The following is a 20,855-nucleotide window of genomic DNA, read 5'->3' on the forward strand; positions in this document are numbered from 1 at the left end:
AGCCTGGAGTCTATTGGCTTATTGAAGCATCCTCCAAACTATGGAACAATGCCTAGTGTTCATGCACAAGCCCATGCTGCAGGTAGACCCATATTTCTTGAAGATGACTTTCCATGTAAGTAAAATAAATCAGATTTAGAGGTCCTTTCACTGAGTCCCACAATGGAGACCAGAAAATAATGCTGTCATACAGAGTAAGAGTCAGACTTGGGTGTAAGCAAATAAAACGAAATACAGAAACTCTCTGGGGCAGACTCCAGAATTGTCCTGGAGAAGATGCTACCCAAAGATGGCTCTGAGCTTCTCATTCACAAAACTCAGTCATGTAATTCTCCAAGTTTTTCACCTGGAATAGCCAAGGGACTTTATAAAGTTTTGCCTTCCAATAAGCACTGCAATTTTTCACGGATTTTGCTCCCTGAAGGGCCAAAGAGATCCCCCAAGGGGATGATGAACAAGGAGGTGTGTGGCTGCTCAGAGACACACAGGAAGCCTACATGAAAACAAAGATCCACCTCCTCACCTTGGCTCAGGCTAGCACTGAATAGATGGGCGTGCCTCCTCCCTTGCTCCTGTTTATCAGCATCCAGTACCTGGCTCAGTCCCATGGCTTCTCCATTGCCCTCAAGAATTTGTGAATTTCTCATTCCACAGCATCAAACAAAAAGCTGCAAAAAGGAATAGATGTATGAGATTTTTTCTTGGTAATGTTTAGGAATGGAAAGGTTGAAGAGAAGACACAAAAGAAGCCAAACAACTCCCTAGTCCCAGACCACACCCTCACCTCAAAGTGAAGCATGAATTCTCCACTCTGTCCCCAAAAGATCATGGGACTGTTGCTCCATAGTGAGATAGCACCTAATTCTGCAACAACTCGATTCACTGTCCTCACTCAAGAAATGTCCCTTTCTGGGCAACAGAGAGGATATATCACGTGTACACACATGATTGAGTGTGTGCATGTGTGCTTTCCAGTTAATTTTTCAGCTTCTGTGGTGTGATTTTTGGTCTTTCGAAAATGATAACCAGTATAAGAATGACATTTTGCAATCAAATGTTATATGCATTTTTTATTTAAACATTAAGATTTAATTACAAAAGCTTCTGGAACAATTAAAGGATGCCAAGGAAGAAAGAGCTGAAAACTCAGACTTGCGTTTTTTCATTCATTGTGAAAGCAAAACACATTGTCAGCAGCAAGGAGTTTTATAGAAAAGTTTCTGATGGACAGTACAAAGACCTTTCTGTCAATATTGTCTCTGAAACACCTTGCTGTAGTGAAGCACATCTTTTTTTTCTGATCACACTTCCTAGTGTTGGCTGATTGGTTTTTGCAGTGGGAAACAAGTAATAATTATTGCAGAATTACTGTAATTCTTTTCTGTTAATCTCTGCTAATATAACACAGTCTTCTTCTTGGAAAAATGTCCAAACATAATTTACTTTACTCTGATTAAAATGTCTACTGCTGTTCTTAGAAGTTTTATTTGCACAAGTATGTTCCTAATCTATGTTAATTTCATGCAATATAATTCTTAAGTTTTGGAATAAATACTGAAAATCATTAGAGAGAATTCCTTGGAATGCAAAATCCAAACAAACTTTGTATTTTCATTTAAGGGCAAGATTCCATCATCTTTATTTACACAAGTAGCATCCTGCTCCCTATGTTATTTTGCTGCAAGCTAGAGTCTCAAGCAGTGAAAATCATCATAGTGCCATTAGGATTTACTGCATTGTATTAAACTTCCAATGAAAATTGGGCTGAGCAGTTTTGTCTGTGGAATAATGCACTACCTGTAACTAGTAAAGGTTCTCAAACATAGCCCTACACTTAATAATTTGGCACATTTACAACTGGCGTTACTCAGTAACTTATCAGATGACAATAGTGGAGCTCTTCTGTAAAATATAGGTTAAGCCCATATTTGTATGACTGTACATCTGAAGTATAAAAACCACGATATGTAGTACACTTGAACAGTTAAAAAATATAACTTATTTTATTTGTAAACTATCAATGCAAGATACTCAGCAGCAAAGAAGCCATGTTCAATGTCTTCTGATCTTTTATAAAGATCCGTTGCTGTAAGTAATATAATCGTCTCCAAAACATCTGAGGTTACATGTAGAAACAATCAAGGCAATATTATTTGTACATATTATTAAACATGCAAAAAATTTCCTGAAGAATATTGCCCAAACGTAGAAAGTCATCTGGATCTCAAATTTTCCTTGGTAGCATCTGCTTTGTAAGTATGGCTCACATGTGGCTCCAGAGTACTTCAGTTTATTTTGGAGAATTGGCACCTTTAATAACAGGCTCCCTATTCAAATATGTGGCCCAGTAAACTAAGTTAAAAGTTCCAAACAGCACTGGAAAAATTATCCGGGACATTTTGTCAATCTTACTGATGCTGTTGTAAGTCTTTTTGCTTTCAGCAGGCTTTTCTTCTGCAGGCTTCACTGGAGCAGATGTAGTGTTTGAGATGACAGATGGGGCTGAGTCCTTTGGCATGTTTGGTGCAGGAGTCATCTTCCCAGTGCTGTAGGTATTAGTTGGCTTATTTCCCAGCAAGTTGCGCTCTTTTTTCTGCAGTGTAAAGAAAAAAATGTTATACCACAAGAACAGAAAGTGGAAACACATTCTCAAGTTACTGACACAGAAAGCTGAGCACCATAATCAAGCATGCTAGTAAATGCCTGTTGGCTATTCTGACTTTGTCTATCAAACAGATGTTTCTCCCTTGATTTTGTAGCCCTTACTCAGGTGAGACCTTCCCTGATGGAGAAAGCTGAGATTCACTGGCTGGACCCACATCCCACCTGGCATGTGCATTAGCAGCTTTTGTCAGTGAGATGTGGTCTTGCATCTGCAGAGGTTGCTGCCCCACAGACAGCTGACAAGATGTGAACCTCATTTCCCCAGCTGCTGCAAAGAGTGTGGGGAAGGGCTCATTGCCCCTGCCAGCTTGCCCTCTTTATAAGGCTCTTTTGGGATGCCTGTGGGAACGAGCTCTCTAGGAGATGGTTTACTAAGAGTCAGTCCTATCCCAAAAGTTCATTTCAGCATGAAACTCACAGGTTTTTGTTTTCACAGAACCAGTCTTTGGTTCCTTTTTTCACTGTGGTGGGACCCCGACTCACGGAGCTCAGTGTGAGCTTTGTTATTTATTTAGGAGAGCACACAGGGAGGGCTCTGCAGAGATAAGTTTCATAGCGTATGTCCGCTATTATCAGAAGTCTAATCACTGAAATCCCATGCCCCATGTACTCAATGCCCAATGTGCTTCTGTAAACAGTCCTCTTCATACGGATGATAGAGACTGGTAGTTTATCTCCGTGAAGAGAAGGCACCATATTTCCTTGAAAATTTTTCTCTACAGGAAGGTAAAAGTATGTCATGAGGTAATTAAATACCTTTCTCACAAAGAAGCTGAAAATTGACCGTTCAGTTATTTCAACTATGCTGAATACCTACTTTTTATTTTAGGTATTTAAAAAACATAAGTTAAACACCTTGATTTTCGCAGCTTCCTGGGCTTTTTTGCCATCCCATGCCCAACTCCTCTTGGTGAAATAGTTGACTGTTGCAAATTCAATCAATGCAGAAAATACAAAGGCATAGCAAACAGCTATAAACCAGTCCATTGCAGTAGCATAGGCCACTTTTGGCAAAGAGTTACGGGCACTGATACTTAAGGTGGTCATGGTGAGGACTGTTGTTACTCCTGCAAAGAAAAAAAATAAGAGTCAGAGATCAGTTTGCTAACCCTTATGAGATCCCAAATGAGTTATGAGCAGGTCCCAATTCAGGAGGATACCTAAGAAGGCCACATGAAATCAATCAGTGTTTGCATACCACAGTTTGACAGAGAAAGAAAAAATGAAAGCCTTCATCCTCAGATGTTTTATTCTATGGAGTTCTGGTTAGTTCTAGCTGTAGTGTATTTAAATAAGTATTTTTAGGGTAACATAAGCCCAGGGTTTATAACTGTTAGAGTGAAGCGGGATTACATATTTTGTTTTCTTATACAGAGATTGCACGTATGAAATTGCTGACTGTTACTGGTTTCCTTGACTGTAGCTCCTCCTTTCCCGTATGACAGTAAATGACAAAACAGCCCCTGCTTTCATCTGTAGAAAGATTTCCCCAAGAGCAAAAAACTTAACTCTCAGTTACAGCTTTGTAAACCTAGTGTCAGCGAAGTCAGCAAAGTGATGCTACTACCTGTATTCTCCCCATACAGCTTGCTGAGCTGATTTTTGAACAAAGCTGCCAACTGACTTCAGGAGGCTTGTACAGAAGAGTGACTCCTTTAAAATAGCTGAACAAAGTTTTACTTAGTAAACTGTTCCCACTCCCCTTGTTTTTATCTAGTAAAAATTTTGTATTTCATCAACCTTCACTTAAGAAAGTGCTTATTTTCTGCAATCTTCTAGTGATAAATCAAGTAATTTAATGACACCCTAAAGGTTTTTTCCATAACAGTTTCTTCAGTAAATATACATTTTCTAAATGCAAAGTCATATTAATTTGTTTTACAGTAGTAGAGATAACTGTCACTAATTAACCTCTACATGGTTTTCCCAGATAAACATCCTACAATGAAGATAAACAAAATGTATTGAAGTGATATCTGCTTCAAATGCTTAGCTAGGGTATATATTAAATATGATAATCCATATATCTTTTCTAAACCATCCAGTATCCATCCAAGTGGAAAAAACCCAACACAAATCACACCAATTTGATTCTTCTTTCTTCTGTCCCTAACTTTCACATAACTGATTGACCAATTTCTATCATAACTTTACAAAAACAGCCCAGACAGGGCTTTTAAATTTGTTTTGAGTTTAAACCGGAAGAGAATGAGAAAACATTTACAACATCTCAAGCAGAAATAAACAGTAGTGAACTGTGGTTTTGTAACAGCAAATCACTTTCACAAGCCGCAAAGATCCTACCTGTGTTCTAGGAGAAAGTGGGATACTCACCAAAGACAGTTCTAGCAGGGACAGATTCTCTGTTTAGCCAAAATGATACTTGCGATAAGATCACAGTCATAATGCAAGGAAGGTACGTTTGGATGACAAAATAACCAATTTTTCTTTTCAGATGAAAATGGGCTGTCATAATAGTATATTCACCTAGAAGAAGAAGAATGTGCATGTGAGTAAAATAAAGAAGGCTTACTGATTTAGGGACTGAAAGAGGCCAGCTCCAACCCCCATTTGAGGATACCACTCAGCCATTCTTAATTGCATGAAAAATGTCTGGATTTTTTCACGGTGAAAAACCAAGACTTGAGACAGAGATGCTGCTACATCCTCATAGTCTTCACATCCAGTCTCCAAAGCAGAAGACAATGACTACTATTTCTATTACACTGAAAAGCTGCAGTCCTCCTATGCACCTGGAATGTTGTGATGTTCACAGGCTTAAAAAATCTGGTGTGCTGGCACTGCCTCAACACTGTCTGGTTTTGACTCAGTCCTACAAACTCTCGTAGCATAGTAACAATTCAAACTCTCGTAGTGTAGTAACAATTAAGGCCCTCGACTCTTAGAAACCTGATTTAGCAGCAGGATTTAACCTCATTAGGGAAACTGTTATGGCCAAGCCATCAGTTTTCAAGAATGAAAATGTGTCCATACACTCCTTCTGCTCCACACTTCAGGGACTGGCAGTCCCAGCATCTTCTGCAAGAACTGCCACTTTGCACATGGATCCTGGGATGTCGTCCTGATCTGAGTACCCAAACTCTTCAGATTGCTGCACCAGGAAAAAAAAAATCCCTCTAGTGCATTCAGTGTTCCTAGAATTTGGAACACTTTAGCCCTTAGAAAGATTATCTGTTTCTGGACAGATATTGTGTCCTGTCTTGTTCACCTGTGCAATGAATATTGTACTGCCTGCATGTAGCACTCCCTAAAACCTGCCACAGCAGTGCTAAATTCCATTTTTTTTCATATGTCAAATTCACAGCATTGCCTTAATATGCCTTTTATTGGCTTCTCTGAATTTCAATAAAAGCCTAAAAAAATGCACTCAAAAATCTACAGACCAGCTGTCACCTTCCCTAATGTTTCAGAAAAAATCAAACTTCAGCCAGTTCTTTCAGATTGTTCCTGGAAAACCATATAGTTGTTACTGAGGGCTATTCCTGGTGGTAACTGCTCCCTGGTTCTTTCAGAGTGTTTCTAGAAAATCAGGTAGTTGTTACTGAAGGCTATTCATGATGTAACTGCTCCCAAATCCAAAATCTTGCTAGCTAAAAGCATGCTACTATTTGCCTAGGAAAAATAACAGTAAAAATAAAATGTAAGAATAAAAAACAATCCTCCCTTCAAGCCCTAACAGTTCTTCACTGATATCAAAGTAATTTAAAAGCATGCATCGTTCAGTTGGGTACTGATGAATCAGAGTAATGCCTGTTTTGAAATATATGTTGTCCTCCAAGAATAAAACAACTGTAGCTATAATCTCTGTTGCAAGACTTGACTGTTAGTCTCTATAGAACATACACAAAAGGAAAATACCTAACAGACTGATTCTGCCTTAAGTGAACAGCCTGAGTTGAGCTGTGGCCAGCATTACTAAGCTATTAGATTTGGCAGATTACTTCTAAGCGACAATATGGCTAATTAGCAGGGAACAGGTTTACAGTGAATGGGGTTTTGCAGGTATAGCTGCACTGATATACTATGCTACAGGAGCTCTGCTATTCTGCATCAAGTTTACAGACCTTGCTCATGCTGAGGATATTAGACAGAACGTGAAATAACACGGAAATACTTTAACTGACATCCTGCCCAAATCTTTATGTCTTTCTCTGGAGTCTGATTTTCTGGTGAAACGGTTCCCTGAGTGATGTGGAATGATGTGAAACTGGGGAGAAAACCCCTGCAAAGCAAAGCCTAATTCCCTTCTATTTGGTGCAATTTTGAACCAGGCCGAATATGCAGTGGTCTCAGGAGGAACCCCCCTTGCTCTTTATTTAGGAGTATTTAGTTTGTGGATTACCCATAAAATATGACAGGAGCAGCAGGGTCTGCCTGCCTGTAATCTGTTTCTCAGTTGCTACTGCACTGGGATGTGTTTGACTCACAGTTTCCCTGCTCTCTACAGAGTGACAATGTGCATTATTGATTTTGACAGTATGCTCTGAGAGCTGGCATAAAAAAAAGAATCTACATAGCTTCAGAAGAGCAACAGGACCCTCTTTTTTTTCATTTTTAAAATACAGAAAGTGAATGCCTACATTCTGATGGCCCTCCACAGCTGATTTTTAGCTTACCATTTTCTTTAACCTATCAAAGCTCTTATCTCCACTGAAATAATCACAGCACCATGATTTTGTACTTGCTCTTCTCCCAGACAATATATTCTTTTATTTACCATGCTGTCCTTTTCAAAGATGCCTATACTAGGAATACTTTCTCCAGGAGACTTGGGGCTTAAGAAAACCCCACAGCTTGGTTTTTAATGCCTTGGGACTGCTGCTTAAAGTAAAGCTAAAAGCTGCCTGAGTTGGCCTGCTGTTTATAGAACAAGATACTGGCTCTGTTGGAACAGCAAAGCTCCCTTTTACTTCTGTAAGGCCTCTGTTTATCCTTAGACCATGAGCTTTCTTGAGCAAGAGCTAATTTTTGTTATAGGTTAATGTAGCACTTAAAAGAGAATCCTGTTCCTGATGGGGTCCACTCATCACTGCAGAAAACAAATTATTGTTAGTAAACAAAACCAAATCTAGTTTCTAATGAAAAGCCCTAGAGCAGAAATGGCTGCACTTCTTCATGGAGCTGTGCTACCGTGCTGCTGCTGCTCTTAAGGGGCTTTTTATGCTTTAAAAGCTGCTACAGTATTTTTTGGTATCTAGTTGATGGAGTTCTGGACATCATGCTTACAGATTTTCCAGGATCTTACACATATTATTCCATTGCCATTATGCTGAGATTCAATTGAGTACTTTAAAGAGGCTAGACCAGCCCCCAGGCTTGTTTGTTTACTGGATATATCTGGACTCAGTTCTATCAATGGCTGCTCTGGCAAGATCCTGACATTATGTCTGTGATGCCACCTCCCTAACTATGCTGACATCCAGAATATTCTGGCCCATAAAAAATGCATGTTCCCTTTCATAGTGATACTGGGGAAAGATTCATCTCAAGAAAAAATCAGAATTATTTGGTTCAAAATGAAGAGCTGAATGATTCTTTTATTATTTAGGCTTTGGATATTACAGAGCTCAGGCTCCAGCTGGCAGTATATAAAAGAGTGGGTTTATGTTTTGTTTTGTGCCACTGCAGATCCTAAGTTAGCTATGAGAGATTCTGGGTATGGGGAACAGAACTGGGCAACCATTTGTGGAAAGCAGCAAGATCCACTTGGACTCAAATCTCATATCTGATTGTTTTCAATACTTTTACCACCAGGACATAACAGATGTTGGTTCTGTTGGAAGCAGTATGAGTAGTCAAATGTCTTTCTTTCAGGTGAATAACACTAGGGGATGTTAGCGCAAATAAACCCCAAAAACCCCAAAAAAACGAACAGCCAAAAAAACAAACAGGTGGCACATGACAGAGCTGTTTTCTGTGGCATGGCTAAAATGTTCCAAATTTCAAGATTGGCTACAGAATTAGGAATGCCAGGGTATTTTTTTCTGAGAAACCAGCCAAACAGCAGCTTGCCTACAAAATCAAGAGTCCCAAGGAACTGGTACAGGTCTGGCACTTCCATTTAAAAAAAAACGAACTGCTAGAAAGAAGAGCATAAATCACCTATGACATACACAAACATTTCATCTATGCAGCTGCAAGGGCTGCATAGTTTGACTTGTGTGTCATACAAGGCACAAAAGATCCAAGCACTTGGATTATGCAATAGCTATTTGGTTTTTCTTTTTCACGTTCAACAATTCAACAGAAGGAAGAAATGCCTTCGATGGCCATTCGTAAGTAATGCTGATTACTGGCCTCCTACGAGCTTGATGAAGTCCAGAAAATCCATCGTTGACTGATGCTTTCCCTGTGCAAAATCGGATTTTTGTATTTTGCTAATCCCTGGTTACAATCTGTGTCCTGCTCTTTGTGATCCACCCTGCAATCAGAATCCAGCCAGCCCAGATGTAACCCAGGACATTAATATAAAATCTTGACGTTGGAAGCACAGCATTTATTAGCATAAATCTTAAATATGTGAGGGAGGTGTTTACTGTGCAGAAACTTTGGGATTTGTCTGAAGTGTTTCCTTTGGGCTGAGAAGCACAAGGAGCTTTCACAGGCAAAGCGGCAAACTGGAAGTGGCCTGGAGCTGACACACTGGAGCACTCGCTGCCTGGGCTGGATGGTTTTCTTGCTCTGAGGAGCAGGACGAAGTTGTAGGAGATGCTCCAGTACATCCTTTGGATCTTTTTCTTGGCAACAATGAAGGCGAGAGGGGAGCTGCCATTCATTGCGGAAAACAACGCGGCTATGATGGTGAACTGGTAAGGAAAAAAGTGCCTTTACTCTTTAATGAGAGATAGTGTACTCGTTCTTTTTCTGCAAAAGTGACCACTCTGTCTATATGTTTCTCTTGACTTTACAAACCTTTGCTTTAGCATCAGCTTTATGTCTCTGAAATGGGTAAGGGAGGTGAATGTCTATAGGATGGAGATGGCAGTCAAATTTAGTGGCTGCCCAAGGCAAGCCTTTGCGTCCTTTCTGGAGCACAAAAGGCAAGCTCAGATGCTCCCTCTTTATTTTCCAGTTGGAGCACAAAGCTTTATGCATCTTCATGTTTCAGTTCAACTAACTTTGTCTGCAAGTGTACATGTACCTGTTTTCATGTCTCCTAAATTTCCTAAAGATAGTAAGAGGTCCTTCATTTAATCTATACTTTGTCCTCTGCAACTCTGCCCATCATTTTTCACCGGGGACACAGTATATCACCAGCAGACCCTGCTGGGATATACTGCAGGAATTGCTCCCAGGCATGTTGCTGCAGGCTACCCCTTTCCCCAACCCAAGCCCCTGGCACCCACCAGCAGTGGAAATCCCCCTTTTCTTCATGGCAGGCTGCTTCATTTCCACCTCTCCCCCCGCCCTTCGCTGGATGCCAGTAATGCTCTCCAGCCGAGTGCATTGTGTAACCTGGTTAAGCCCCCGTCCTACTGAGTGCACGTGATCCCTTGTCCTGGCCCCGACCCCCCCGGGAGTCCCCCCCCCCACCAATGCACACCCAGGGCTGCCCTTGCGTGGGAGCCTTAAGAAGCAGGGGGGCATGGCTCACGTGGATGCCCGGCCTGGGATTAAAGCTTCTTTGTCTCCCTAATGCTGCCACATCTGGCGCCTCCGCTTGCAGCCCGAGAGGGAATGGGAATCCTCGGGGTTTGCACCTCCTCTCCGGCCACGTGGTCCCCCGGACACGCTGCAGAGCCATGCCACGCCATGCCACAGTCCCGTCCTCGCCCCCCCATCCCCTTCCCCCCGACGCAGTTTCATCAAGCAATCATTTTAAAGCGATGATTGAAACGGATCAAATGCGTGGGTGGTGTTTGCCTCCAGGGTGGTTCCTCCCACGGGGAAATAAGCCAGCAATAGCGCTGGCAGCCTCAGCAAGGGCGATCGCCAAGAAACTGCGTGCAGCTTCTCTGGCACTCCTGTAAATAGCAGGAACTTGGATGTATCTTCAGCCACAGTCGTGCGATGTACCTTATAGCCAGCACATAACTCTCTCAGTGTTTAAATGCCTCTGCTAAGTGGCCCTGAACCTGCACAGGATCTCCCTAGCACTCCGCATCCCACAGATGCTTCCCTAGCCTTATTGCAAAATAACCAGAGCCTATGAATCTCCCCTCCTGCTCCAGCTATCAGCAACCGTGGGATGGGAATATTCCCCCTACCTGTACTGGTGCTGATGTTTTCCGTTCCCACAGTTTGTCCCATCAGGTGGTACTGGTTAAGTCGTGAGCCATCTTCGGCCACTACCACAGATGTTGTGGTGCTGTTAGTCCACACATAGATCACTTCAGAATTGGGATAAGCATCTGCCAACAAAGGGGAAAGAAGACAGTAAGGAGTAAAAACCACTGTGTAATATTTTAGTGGATCCTTGAATGATAATGACAGGGAGAGAGAAGAATGGAGGAGTGAGAGTGAATGGAGAAAAACAAATAAAGATTATATAATCATGATCCCGTATGCCCAGCTCAAAAAATATTAGGTTGAAGCCTTCTAATATAAGAGATGTGTGGGATGGTTTGTGAAAGGCTGGAACAGTGGAGGTATAAATATAATCCATCACAACCACTCAGTTTGGGAAAGAGCAACTCAGACCTATACTTACCTCACTAGTGGTTCCTAAACCCCATCAAGCTGCAAAAGGTATTTTGCTGAAGTTCCCCCTCAAAAGGACTCAGACACCTTGAATGCCAGGACAACAGGGACCTTCTGTGTCTTGTCCTGTCTCCAGGATAAAATTCTAAGTGATGCCATGTGCAAGTGCAGAGTCTGGTGTGTATGCACTAACTGGAATACGTATGTGTGGATGAGGGCACAGGCCTTGCATGTGGATAAAGGAAGCTGGAATGTGTCTGCCTGTGCCTGTGATGCGGAAGAGCAGACACAGGATGCAGGGGTGAGAATGCCTGAAGGAGAGCAGGAATGGGGCAGGGAGCTGCAAGGAGAGGGTAGGTGTTTGTGCATAGCAGAGCAAATGGGTGGTGCTGTGGAAACACCTGCACAACCGCAGATATGTATGTGATTTCTCTCATGTTCATTTAGAAGTCCTAGGAATTAAATGTAGTCGCAGTACTGCCAACTCATTCCTTCCTCTATAATGCTGCTGTAACTTTAATGCCCTAACACCCAGAGTGGTGATAGTGTTATAACAGAACCTCAGTTTTCTTTTACAGACAGTCAATGCTGGGTTTAGTTTTTAAGCCGCCTCTGCAGATGGTCTCAAAAACCCCAGGAGTCGACTCGATATTTAATTATATTTTATTTAAGTAGCTCTCACACTTTTTAGAACTCCTCTATCATTGAAAGCAAAGGTCACATTCCTGCAACCATGTTACAGTAGGCTAGAGTACATTGTACTAAAATCTCTGGAAAGCAGGCAAGGCCTACTCTCCAAATGGAAGGTGAAAAGCAGGTAGGCTTCAAAGTGGTGTGAAGTCAAATATTAATATCTCACCTTCTGCACTTTTTAACTTGGAAGGTGGGAGTGCAGAATGTTTCTTTCTGGAAAAAACCTGACATCCTAGTTCAGGAGACAACATATGGTGGCTTTCCAGATCAGGACTTGAAAATCAAGGACAGCAGGCTAGGCTGAAGGATATGTACTCGCTCCATCGGATTGCATGTTTTGTTTGCTACAGCAAGTGAGTGGTCTTGGAAAGGTACAGCTCCATGGAGGACTTATAAAAAATTCACAGGCATTGGGTCACAGGCAGTGGGTCAACATGAGCTTCTGAGGCACTGAAAGGGCAAGAAATATGCTAAGGTGATCCCTGGATCTATACAACCAGGAATGTCAAGCAGAAAATGGGAAATGATCCCAGTTCAGGCTAAGAGCACACATGTGTAGCACGATGAACTTCACTTGAATGCTAGACCAGGTAGCAGGGAAGAAAGCAGCACCTTCTTTGCACTGTTATTAAAGTTACTGTGTCATATATGGGAGGCAGGACACTAGCTAGATACACCTTTGCTCTGACTGTGTATGGCTATTCATCCACATCTGAGAAAACACACAGAAATAATGAGGACAGAGAGGGGGAGAGTTCAAAAGAAGGTTACAAGCATCTCCAGGGACTGGAAAATAAGTTGTGATTTGACACTTTACCAGCTCAGCTTATTCAGCTCACTGACAAAAAGCTGAGACGTAGCTCAAGCTCTGAGTATAGGTACTTGCATACAGGAATCTGAAACCAGGGTGAATCTCTTGGACTAATCACAAAAGTTGCCTTAAAGATGGTTCCAGGCAGGTTCAGACAGAGAACAGGGCAGAACTTTCTAACTGGGTAATTATACAATGGATAACTTCTGAGAAAAAAAAAAAAAAAAATGAACTACTGTCACTACGAGGATAATGGTAATTTGAAATCTTTTTTTTGTCATGTATCTGACAGTTGCTGCTGTATCCAGGGCTGTAGCTGGTCCTGGGTTTGGAAGCTGAGGACCTACAAATTTTTCATCCTTTGTTAGCCATGCAGGACTGCCCACATGCCTTTCTTATGCTTGTATTTGTAGCTCTGCAGTAAAATTACTGTAATTACATGTCATGATCTGCTTTGAAAGGCTAAGAAGGAATGTCTTCCCTATTTCAAAATATTTGCATCACAAAAAGTAATGGAACTTCACCTTCCCTTTCAAGCTGAGATACTTCATTATCTCTGAGATGACTACAAGTTCACAACGTGCTGTAAATAATTTCAAAGCCAGATCTGGAGCAGACAAGTGGGAGGGGATGGGTCCATTTTAAAAAATTACACAGAAACCCCTCCTTTTTTAAATGCTTCTCTCGTACATATTGTTCATGTGCTGAGATCCCCAAGGAATGTGGGATTTGTTTAGGTAGATTTGGGATTGTCAGAGAATTTGACAAAAAACCCCCCTCCAAATAACAGCATTGGATTTTTTTTTTTTTCTGGGATGATCTAGCTGCATCCCAACTCAGAACTTTCCTGTCTCTGCAACGATCCCAAACACAAGGATAATTGGGTTTGTCCTTGTTTCCTGATGATGACACACATTAATTCATCCTGACTAGATGCTTCCCAATGAGAAGTACTGTAACCAAATTCACTCAAATTGCAATCACACAGGAACTTAGGCCTGTAAGGCTTAACAAGCGTTCAGACGCTTTGGTTCTCTGCTCTGCCTGGCCTGAGGGGAGGGGTGTCCAAAAATAATTCAGCACCTCCGCTGTGAATTGCAGCCTTAACTGAGTGCTAAAACGCATGCACTTGAACAGGGTTGGGGGCTCCTACACGGCAGACGTCCGGCAGCTCTTCTCGTAAAATATCTGCAATTCAGACAGAGGCCACAAGGTGCCAAAACTCCAGATCTCACAGGTATGCCTAAGCAATACTTCACGAGGCTGTTTTCTTTTGAAACCATGTCAGGGAAGGGAGCTGCCCATCCCAGGTCAGCTGGTGAGAAGAGAGACCACTCAGGCAGGCAAGAAGAGCACAGCATGAGGCCAGTCCCTGCATGGGAGGAAGACTCTTGGCTGTAGGTCCCTTCTCACAGGATCTGTTGTGAGGCTACAAGACAGAGAGCTGTGTCACTGCTTGGCCAGGAATAGAGTATCCATGGGAGAAGGGATGCCCATCTAAAAAAAATTCTTGTGCAAGGGCAGGCTGGTTATAGCCAGAGTGTTAAGACACAAGAGGATAACAGATGTGTTCCTGTGGAGCCCAACACAAACCATTGCAACCTGCAGTGATTTTACCTCCTCAGGAGAAGTCTGTCACCTTAGGAATAACATGAATTTACCCCAGTCTAGATATATTCTGTTGTGATGGATCACATATATGATATGATCCTCATCTCTCTTCCATGCAAATATAATAAAAGATGGTGTTTTAAGAAGCTCTATTATAAGATTTTTGACTTTGTGCCTCCTTTCCTTACTACATATCACGTTCTGAAAGGAAAAAGCCACCCCATGCACTTTGGTGTGGGAGTTGACCATCTCTTTTCTGGTCATCTAGATAAACCTCCAGAGGGATAAGCCTGTGTACTTTTAACAGGTAGCTGTCTTCCTACTGCAAACCTTGTGCCATCTCTTCACAGAAGCCTGCAACTCCAGTTATCCCAAACTTGACAACCAGAAGCTCCAGCTCTGCGGCTGATGACCCCTGCAGTATAATTAGGCATAGTCATATTGAAAGCTGAAGCTGTGGGTGTAGTCTAGAATGATGTTATTCTGCTATTGGGGTAGAAGTACTAATGGAGAGATGGTATTATTCACTGTCATACCAAATTTTGTAAAAACACTCATTCACTTAAGCAAAGCTTCCAGGAGATTGCCTACTAGCCATGCTTGCTGGAGCACTGAAGAACTTCAGGTCTTGTTGTCTAGAGATATGAGAAAGGTTTACCAATAAAAGGAAATATGGAAATATGTCATCTCCTTTACATGACACACAGGGTGGGGATGTCTCCCAAAGGGTGATAGAAAAAGGTAGCAGCAGATCTGGGATAGCAAACTGAGAAAATGATGCTGGTAGTTTTGCAAAAGCAAACTCAACTTCAAAGCCACTGCAAATCCAAGTGAGACTGCTTGGTGTTTATTCTACTTTAAGCAAGTGCATGTGTTCTGGATTTATGAATCCAAATAATTAATCTTGTGTTCTTTACAATAATTTTTTTATCTTGTCAAAGAAAGGAGGAAGCCTCATTAAAGCATCCTTTCTCTTCTAAGCTAACTTCTTTGAAAAATAAAACAAAAGATAGCAGTTGAGATGAACAGCTAAAATTACAAAGTATAATGTTATTAAATGTGAGAAAATGACAACAGACATTTATTTCTCCTGGACAGTTGATAAATGGCTACAGGCTTATCACCTATCAGAATGATGAAAGAAATATCATCTTCTCTTATATATTTATTGATGAGCAGATCTATTTTTCTACATTCTAGCATCCAACATACACCACACAATATAAAAACAGTGAAGATGTGCCTTGCTCTTCTCCCACACTTGTCCTGCTCCTGTATGTCTGGCAAGGAAAGCCTGAAATGGCCTTTATTATGCCAGTGAACAGTGGGCAGGGGAGAGACCACAACCAGAGAGGAATTACATTAAGAAAAAGTCTAGCAAAGCACAGCAGTTAGTGAGTAAGACCTGGAGGATCCCAGACATTTGCCTTGGCATTGAGGACAGCCCTGTTTTCATTTGCAAATGAAACTGTGTGAGCAGTGCAGAATCCTCCCTTCCATTCCAAAAAGCAACTTGAAAGCAGGGAGTTTTCTCCTGCCACTGCCCCCACCACAGGGCAGTGGTGGCAGCTGTGGCTACTGAGAGATACTCTCCTTTTTCACTTTTCTTTCTCCTCCATATCTGAAAGAAACTCCAGGGAACAAAAAAAGTGGTGGTGGGGAAGAGTGTTTCTTGTCACCTTAAGTCAAATAAATCTAAATGTGGATGGATGAACCCAAACTTCGAGTCTATGGGACCCAGATGTATTTCTAGGACTGTTTTTTTTAAGCTGTAACCCCTGAAAAATATCACCACTGATATCTGCCAATAAGTTTTCATTCCTGCACTACAGGGCATAAAATAATTGAGAAACAAAGAATCCCTCTCCAAAACACCCCCTAAACCCTTTGAGAGACCTCACGGGAAGCATAAAGCAGTGCCTGTGTAGTTATGTTAAGACAGCCTGTGCAGCGTGTACAGGTGCCCATCCAGCACGCTTGAGGTACGTTCCACAATTAAACAGACCATCTATCCACAAGCCATGGCTGGAACTTTCCTTTCAGAACTATGCTAGTTGGCTGCTGAATTAACTTAAAGAGATACTGTAGAAAGATGACTTCTGGTTTGTTTTCTATTTTATCCGTTCCAATTGTGCAGTTACATTCTAAGCCTTTATTATCGTGACTTTTAGTACATGCCACAAGGATTGTCAGACTGCCTAATCTTGGGAGTATTCCTAATCCCTGTCAAAGCCTGTTGATTGGGGAAGATGCGCATAAATTGTCAGCTTTTTTAGAAATTCTAATTACGGTTTGAATACACATACAAATATCTATCTTATCTAACCATTAATGTATTTGACTCACTTAGAGGCTGTTATATAACTCACTAGTGATCCAGATTTACAGCCTCTCAGACTCCTGCAGGCTGCAAAACAGCCCTGCTACTAAGCCATCATGTACCAGCTTGAATTCTAAGAGTCAGGCTGGATTTCTTGTGGTTTGTGCACGAATACTTTGTAGCCCATTACAAAGCATCTGTCAACAGTTGTGCCTATGTGACTCAGGCCAGATTTGAGCTCCATAATTGGAATTTCCCATTAAAATGACTTTGTAAGAATGACTTGATGTACAAATGAGATTATTCTATAGGAAGAGCAAGTGAAAAAAAAAATCTACTAAAAATGCACTTTTAAATATAAAAATAACAAGACATGGTACTAAATATGCATGGTCTAGTCTTGGGGGAAATAGCTTTTTATAAAAATAACATTTTAATGCAAAATAGCAATTAAAATACTAAGAGAAATGTATTCACATATTAAATGATTAAGAGCCTAAAATAAAGACTTTGCCATAGTGTGATGAATTCTGCTGTTCTTGGGAGAATTTTAGGGTCATGGAAATTACTTTAGGGACCTGAAATCATTAGAATTGAGACTGATCATTTAAACTGGCATGAGTTTACAGCACATGGATAAACAGCATGCATGATTTTAAAAACACCACAGACAAGAAGTGTAATGTGTACGAATACGTGGGACTACAAATTCATGTAACACAGAGTCACAGAATGGCAGGGACTGGTGGATACCTCTGGTGGTCATCTGGCCCCACAGCCTGCTGAAGCAGGGACACCAAAAGCATTTTTTCCAGCACCATGTCCAGTCAGGTTTTTAATATCGCCACGATCTTCAAATATCTCTAGCCAACTGTCAACCTCTCTAGCCAACCTGTTCCAGTGTTCGGCCACTCCCACAGTAAAAGCATGTTTTCCTCTGTTCAGATGGAATTTGATGTTTTTTAATGCCCACTGGCAGAATAAGGCCCTTATTCTGCCAGTGGGTGCTGCTGAGCAGCGCCCAGCCCCCTCTCCTTAATCTCTCAGTCCCTAACCCCTGCTATTTATATAGATGGATTAGGACCCTCTGAACCTTCCCTTCTCCATGCCGAACAGTCCAAGATCTCAGTCTCCCCTCATAGTAGAGATGCTCCAGCCTTTCAATGGCCCTTCATTGTGGCCCTGTATCAGACTCTCTCCACTAAGTCTATATTTTTCTTGCATTGGGCAGCTCAGATTGGACATGCACTCAGAATGGCTCCAGATGTGAGTAGAAGTTAAATTCTCAGAATGGAACTTTTTTGGAATGACACAGTATCATTGTCTGTGACAACAGAGGGCATCCAAGGAGGAAATTATTCATGAAAACTGATGAAACTTGTGGGCATATTCATGAAAAATTATAGGACACCACTGGCTGTGAAACAGGCAGTATAAAGTCCAGTCATACTAAAATGTTTATTTCTGTCCTCCCTGGATTTAAAATAAAAATAATATTTTGTAACATAAGTAGTATTCTATATGTTTTCCTGATACAGTTTTATTCGATCTTCTTGTCACATTCTGCAGGAAATAGTATAGGATGTGCCAGACAGGTCTCAAGAGACTTCATTACTAAGCAACACTAATATACTCTACTGATCATTGCTAAAAAAATAAAGCCGAAAGTTAGATCAAAATGATGCTGTTTCAGAATATAATTTATAAGTCACCTCTCAGGAAAAGGTGGGAATAGAAATGTGGCTGGGAAATGAAATGGAAGCACAGACTATACGCACAAGGTGGTGAAACACACAGAACTGAAGATGTCTGTCAAATTCATTTTGAGACACACAGTTTTGCAAAAGCCATTTTCTTTGGCTTTTCTAAGCAAGAAATCAGGTGGAAGGTCCTGCGTAATTTTAGAAGTTCCAGTTAATGGAAGAAAAGTCTAAATATGACCTGACTTTGAGGTCAAAAATATAAAGCAAAGGAAAAAAACCCAAACTGAAAGCAACTGTGATTTTGGAGGTGGGATTCATTATTAGCATAGGCAAGTCTGCTGACTGCTTTAATACAATAAATTGACTGTTTGCAAGTTGGTACACTAAATCACAGTCATATTGATGATGGATGTAACACAAATACTAATGAACAGTGTTGTCCTAGTAATTCAGTCAGGCACAGCACAGGATGCTATTGCAGCATTTAAGAAGAGCCCTGAGCTAGGAGCTGTGCAGAGTAACACAGAATGTCTCCTAAGAATGACAACCAGTGACAGTAGCTCTTTCCTGCCCCATCATGCTCACCCATACCATGGGGGAGCAGTAAGAGGGATGCATTTATTTCCCAAGCATTGGGATTGCAACTGGGAGTGACTACTTGCTGTGAAATCTGACACATAAGCATTAAAAACCAGGCAAGGCACACTGAATTGAGCTGTGTGTTTTGGGACTGCAGGTTCTCAAGGCTCCATTCAGAAGAAAAAAAAAAGTACCAAAGAAAATATTTTTCCATGGTGCAGCCTGGAGTATGCCAAACAACAAGCAGATGTGTAGGTGTAGACAACTAAATTCTGCCACTCGTGTTGTGGGATGCCTGCCATGAGCTGACTGAAAGAGGTGTCTAAACAGGGTGTGCTGTTACTCATCCAGTGCTCCAAGGTACCAGCAGCATCAGGTCATCCACCCAGGGTTTCTACTTCCATCTGAGAGCTCTTGTTAGAGAGTGTTATGCCTTCCTTCTTTTTCCTCTTCCTGTTTCTTCCTCTCACTGCGGTCAGTAGTTGTAATACAACCTCTTTCTTTATTTTCAGGTTTAGTGGCAGCTGTCTCAGTCTAGAACTAACCTGAGAACTGATTTTACATGAAATTTAATGGTGGCTACACAATTGCATTTTCATATGGCACTTGTCAAAATCTGGTATGCCAGCCTCTGATGCTTTTTTTCCCCCTGTAATGACTGGTATAAATATTCCCTGTAAGAGGACTAGAGCAACAGAACAGTAGGATGTGCTGGGATGATATTTTAAATGCTAAATATCCTAGGAACGTTTCTGACCTTATGTTGGTCTTTCTAGGCCAGGCATGTGGTAATTCCAAGCCAGCCAGCCAATTTGAGTGCTGTACTAACATTTAATGAACTTTGAATTTACCATCACAATATTTGGCACGTATATTAACTGCTTCATTAGGAAAAACAGCATGGTTATGAGGATGATGTTAAGACATTTAATTTACTTTTTGCAAGGCAAACAAAAGTATCCTCCAAAGTGTGGCTGCTACCATTACTCACTTTCCATAGTACCTTTACAAAGATTAAGCACCTTTGCTTAATCTTGATTGCAGTGGTCCCCTCATTTTGCAAGGTGCCACTTAATATCAGCAAAGCTAACACAACCAGCTCTGTAGGAGTGTCACTGGAGTTTCTTTTGAGAAATGCAGAGTGAATTTTAGAAAATACTCCAATTGATCTTTTTGTGGAGGGTGCCTTCACAAACATGGTATTTTTGGCCACATGTAACATCATAGAATGAAACTGTTACCTCACTGTAATCTACAGACATTCTTCTCATCCACTTAAGTGGCATCAGGGACTCAGCTATTGTAGTTAGTGTATTTGCTGAGCTTACCATTCAAAGGACCCTCACTTGTAAATTTGTATGGCCTGAAACCAGCTGAGAGTGATTGGAACTACCCACAGAGCTAAATATATACCTCTGTTTCTGAATCCTATCCCTTAATGAAGACATTTACAAATCTCAGAAGTACTGCTACATTAATAACACTGTGTGAATGTGTAATCAATAGGTATGTGGAGATAACAGGCTGAAATGTTATTATTCAAACACTTTAATACTGCCTTGAAATTGCAATCACAAGAACTTATTCCCTATGCCAAAGGTGCAGTCATCTAAACCTCAGAAGATGGATTATAGACCTCTGTTGTGGGGCACAGTGCAGCCCTGTATTTCAGAGAAGGGGATAAAATCTCCCCAGCCTCAGTGATGGATACAAGGAGCCTCTCTCAGGCGAGCTGTTGCTGACCAGAGGCACTGCCATTCTGCCTGCTCTCTGCTAGAGTACCCAGGCACACATCCTCTCCTTGGGAACTGTC

At 41.4% G+C, this 20,855-nt stretch overlaps 2 protein-coding genes across 2 annotated transcripts in view; one reads left to right on the forward strand and one right to left on the reverse strand.

Moving 5' to 3' along the window:
• Positions 1 to 1,055: 1,055 nt before the first annotated feature.
• The window catches only part of GABRA5 (gamma-aminobutyric acid type A receptor subunit alpha5), a 56,667-nt gene continuing 36,867 nt past the window's right edge, over positions 1,056 to 20,855 (reverse strand). Inside the window, exons 8-11 of the mRNA XM_039548269.1 lie at positions 10,893 to 11,036; positions 4,999 to 5,151; positions 3,520 to 3,731; positions 1,056 to 2,593 (exon numbers count right to left, since the gene is read on the reverse strand). Coding sequence (XP_039404203.1) covers positions 2,291 to 2,593; positions 3,520 to 3,731; positions 4,999 to 5,151; positions 10,893 to 11,036 — 812 coding nt within the window. The 3' untranslated portion in view covers positions 1,056 to 2,290. The remainder of the gene's footprint in view (positions 2,594 to 3,519; positions 3,732 to 4,998; positions 5,152 to 10,892; positions 11,037 to 20,855) is intronic.
• GABRB3 (gamma-aminobutyric acid type A receptor subunit beta3) overlaps positions 8,984 to 20,855 on the forward strand; it is a 200,876-nt gene continuing 189,004 nt past the window's right edge. Inside the window, exon 1 of the mRNA XM_039548258.1 lies at positions 8,984 to 9,494. Coding sequence (XP_039404192.1) covers positions 9,394 to 9,494 — 101 coding nt within the window. The 5' untranslated portion in view covers positions 8,984 to 9,393. The remainder of the gene's footprint in view (positions 9,495 to 20,855) is intronic.

This window comes from Corvus cornix, chromosome 1 (assembly GCF_000738735.6).
Source record: "Corvus cornix cornix isolate S_Up_H32 chromosome 1, ASM73873v5, whole genome shotgun sequence".
NCBI classification, from domain to species: Eukaryota; Metazoa; Chordata; class Aves; order Passeriformes; family Corvidae; genus Corvus; species Corvus cornix.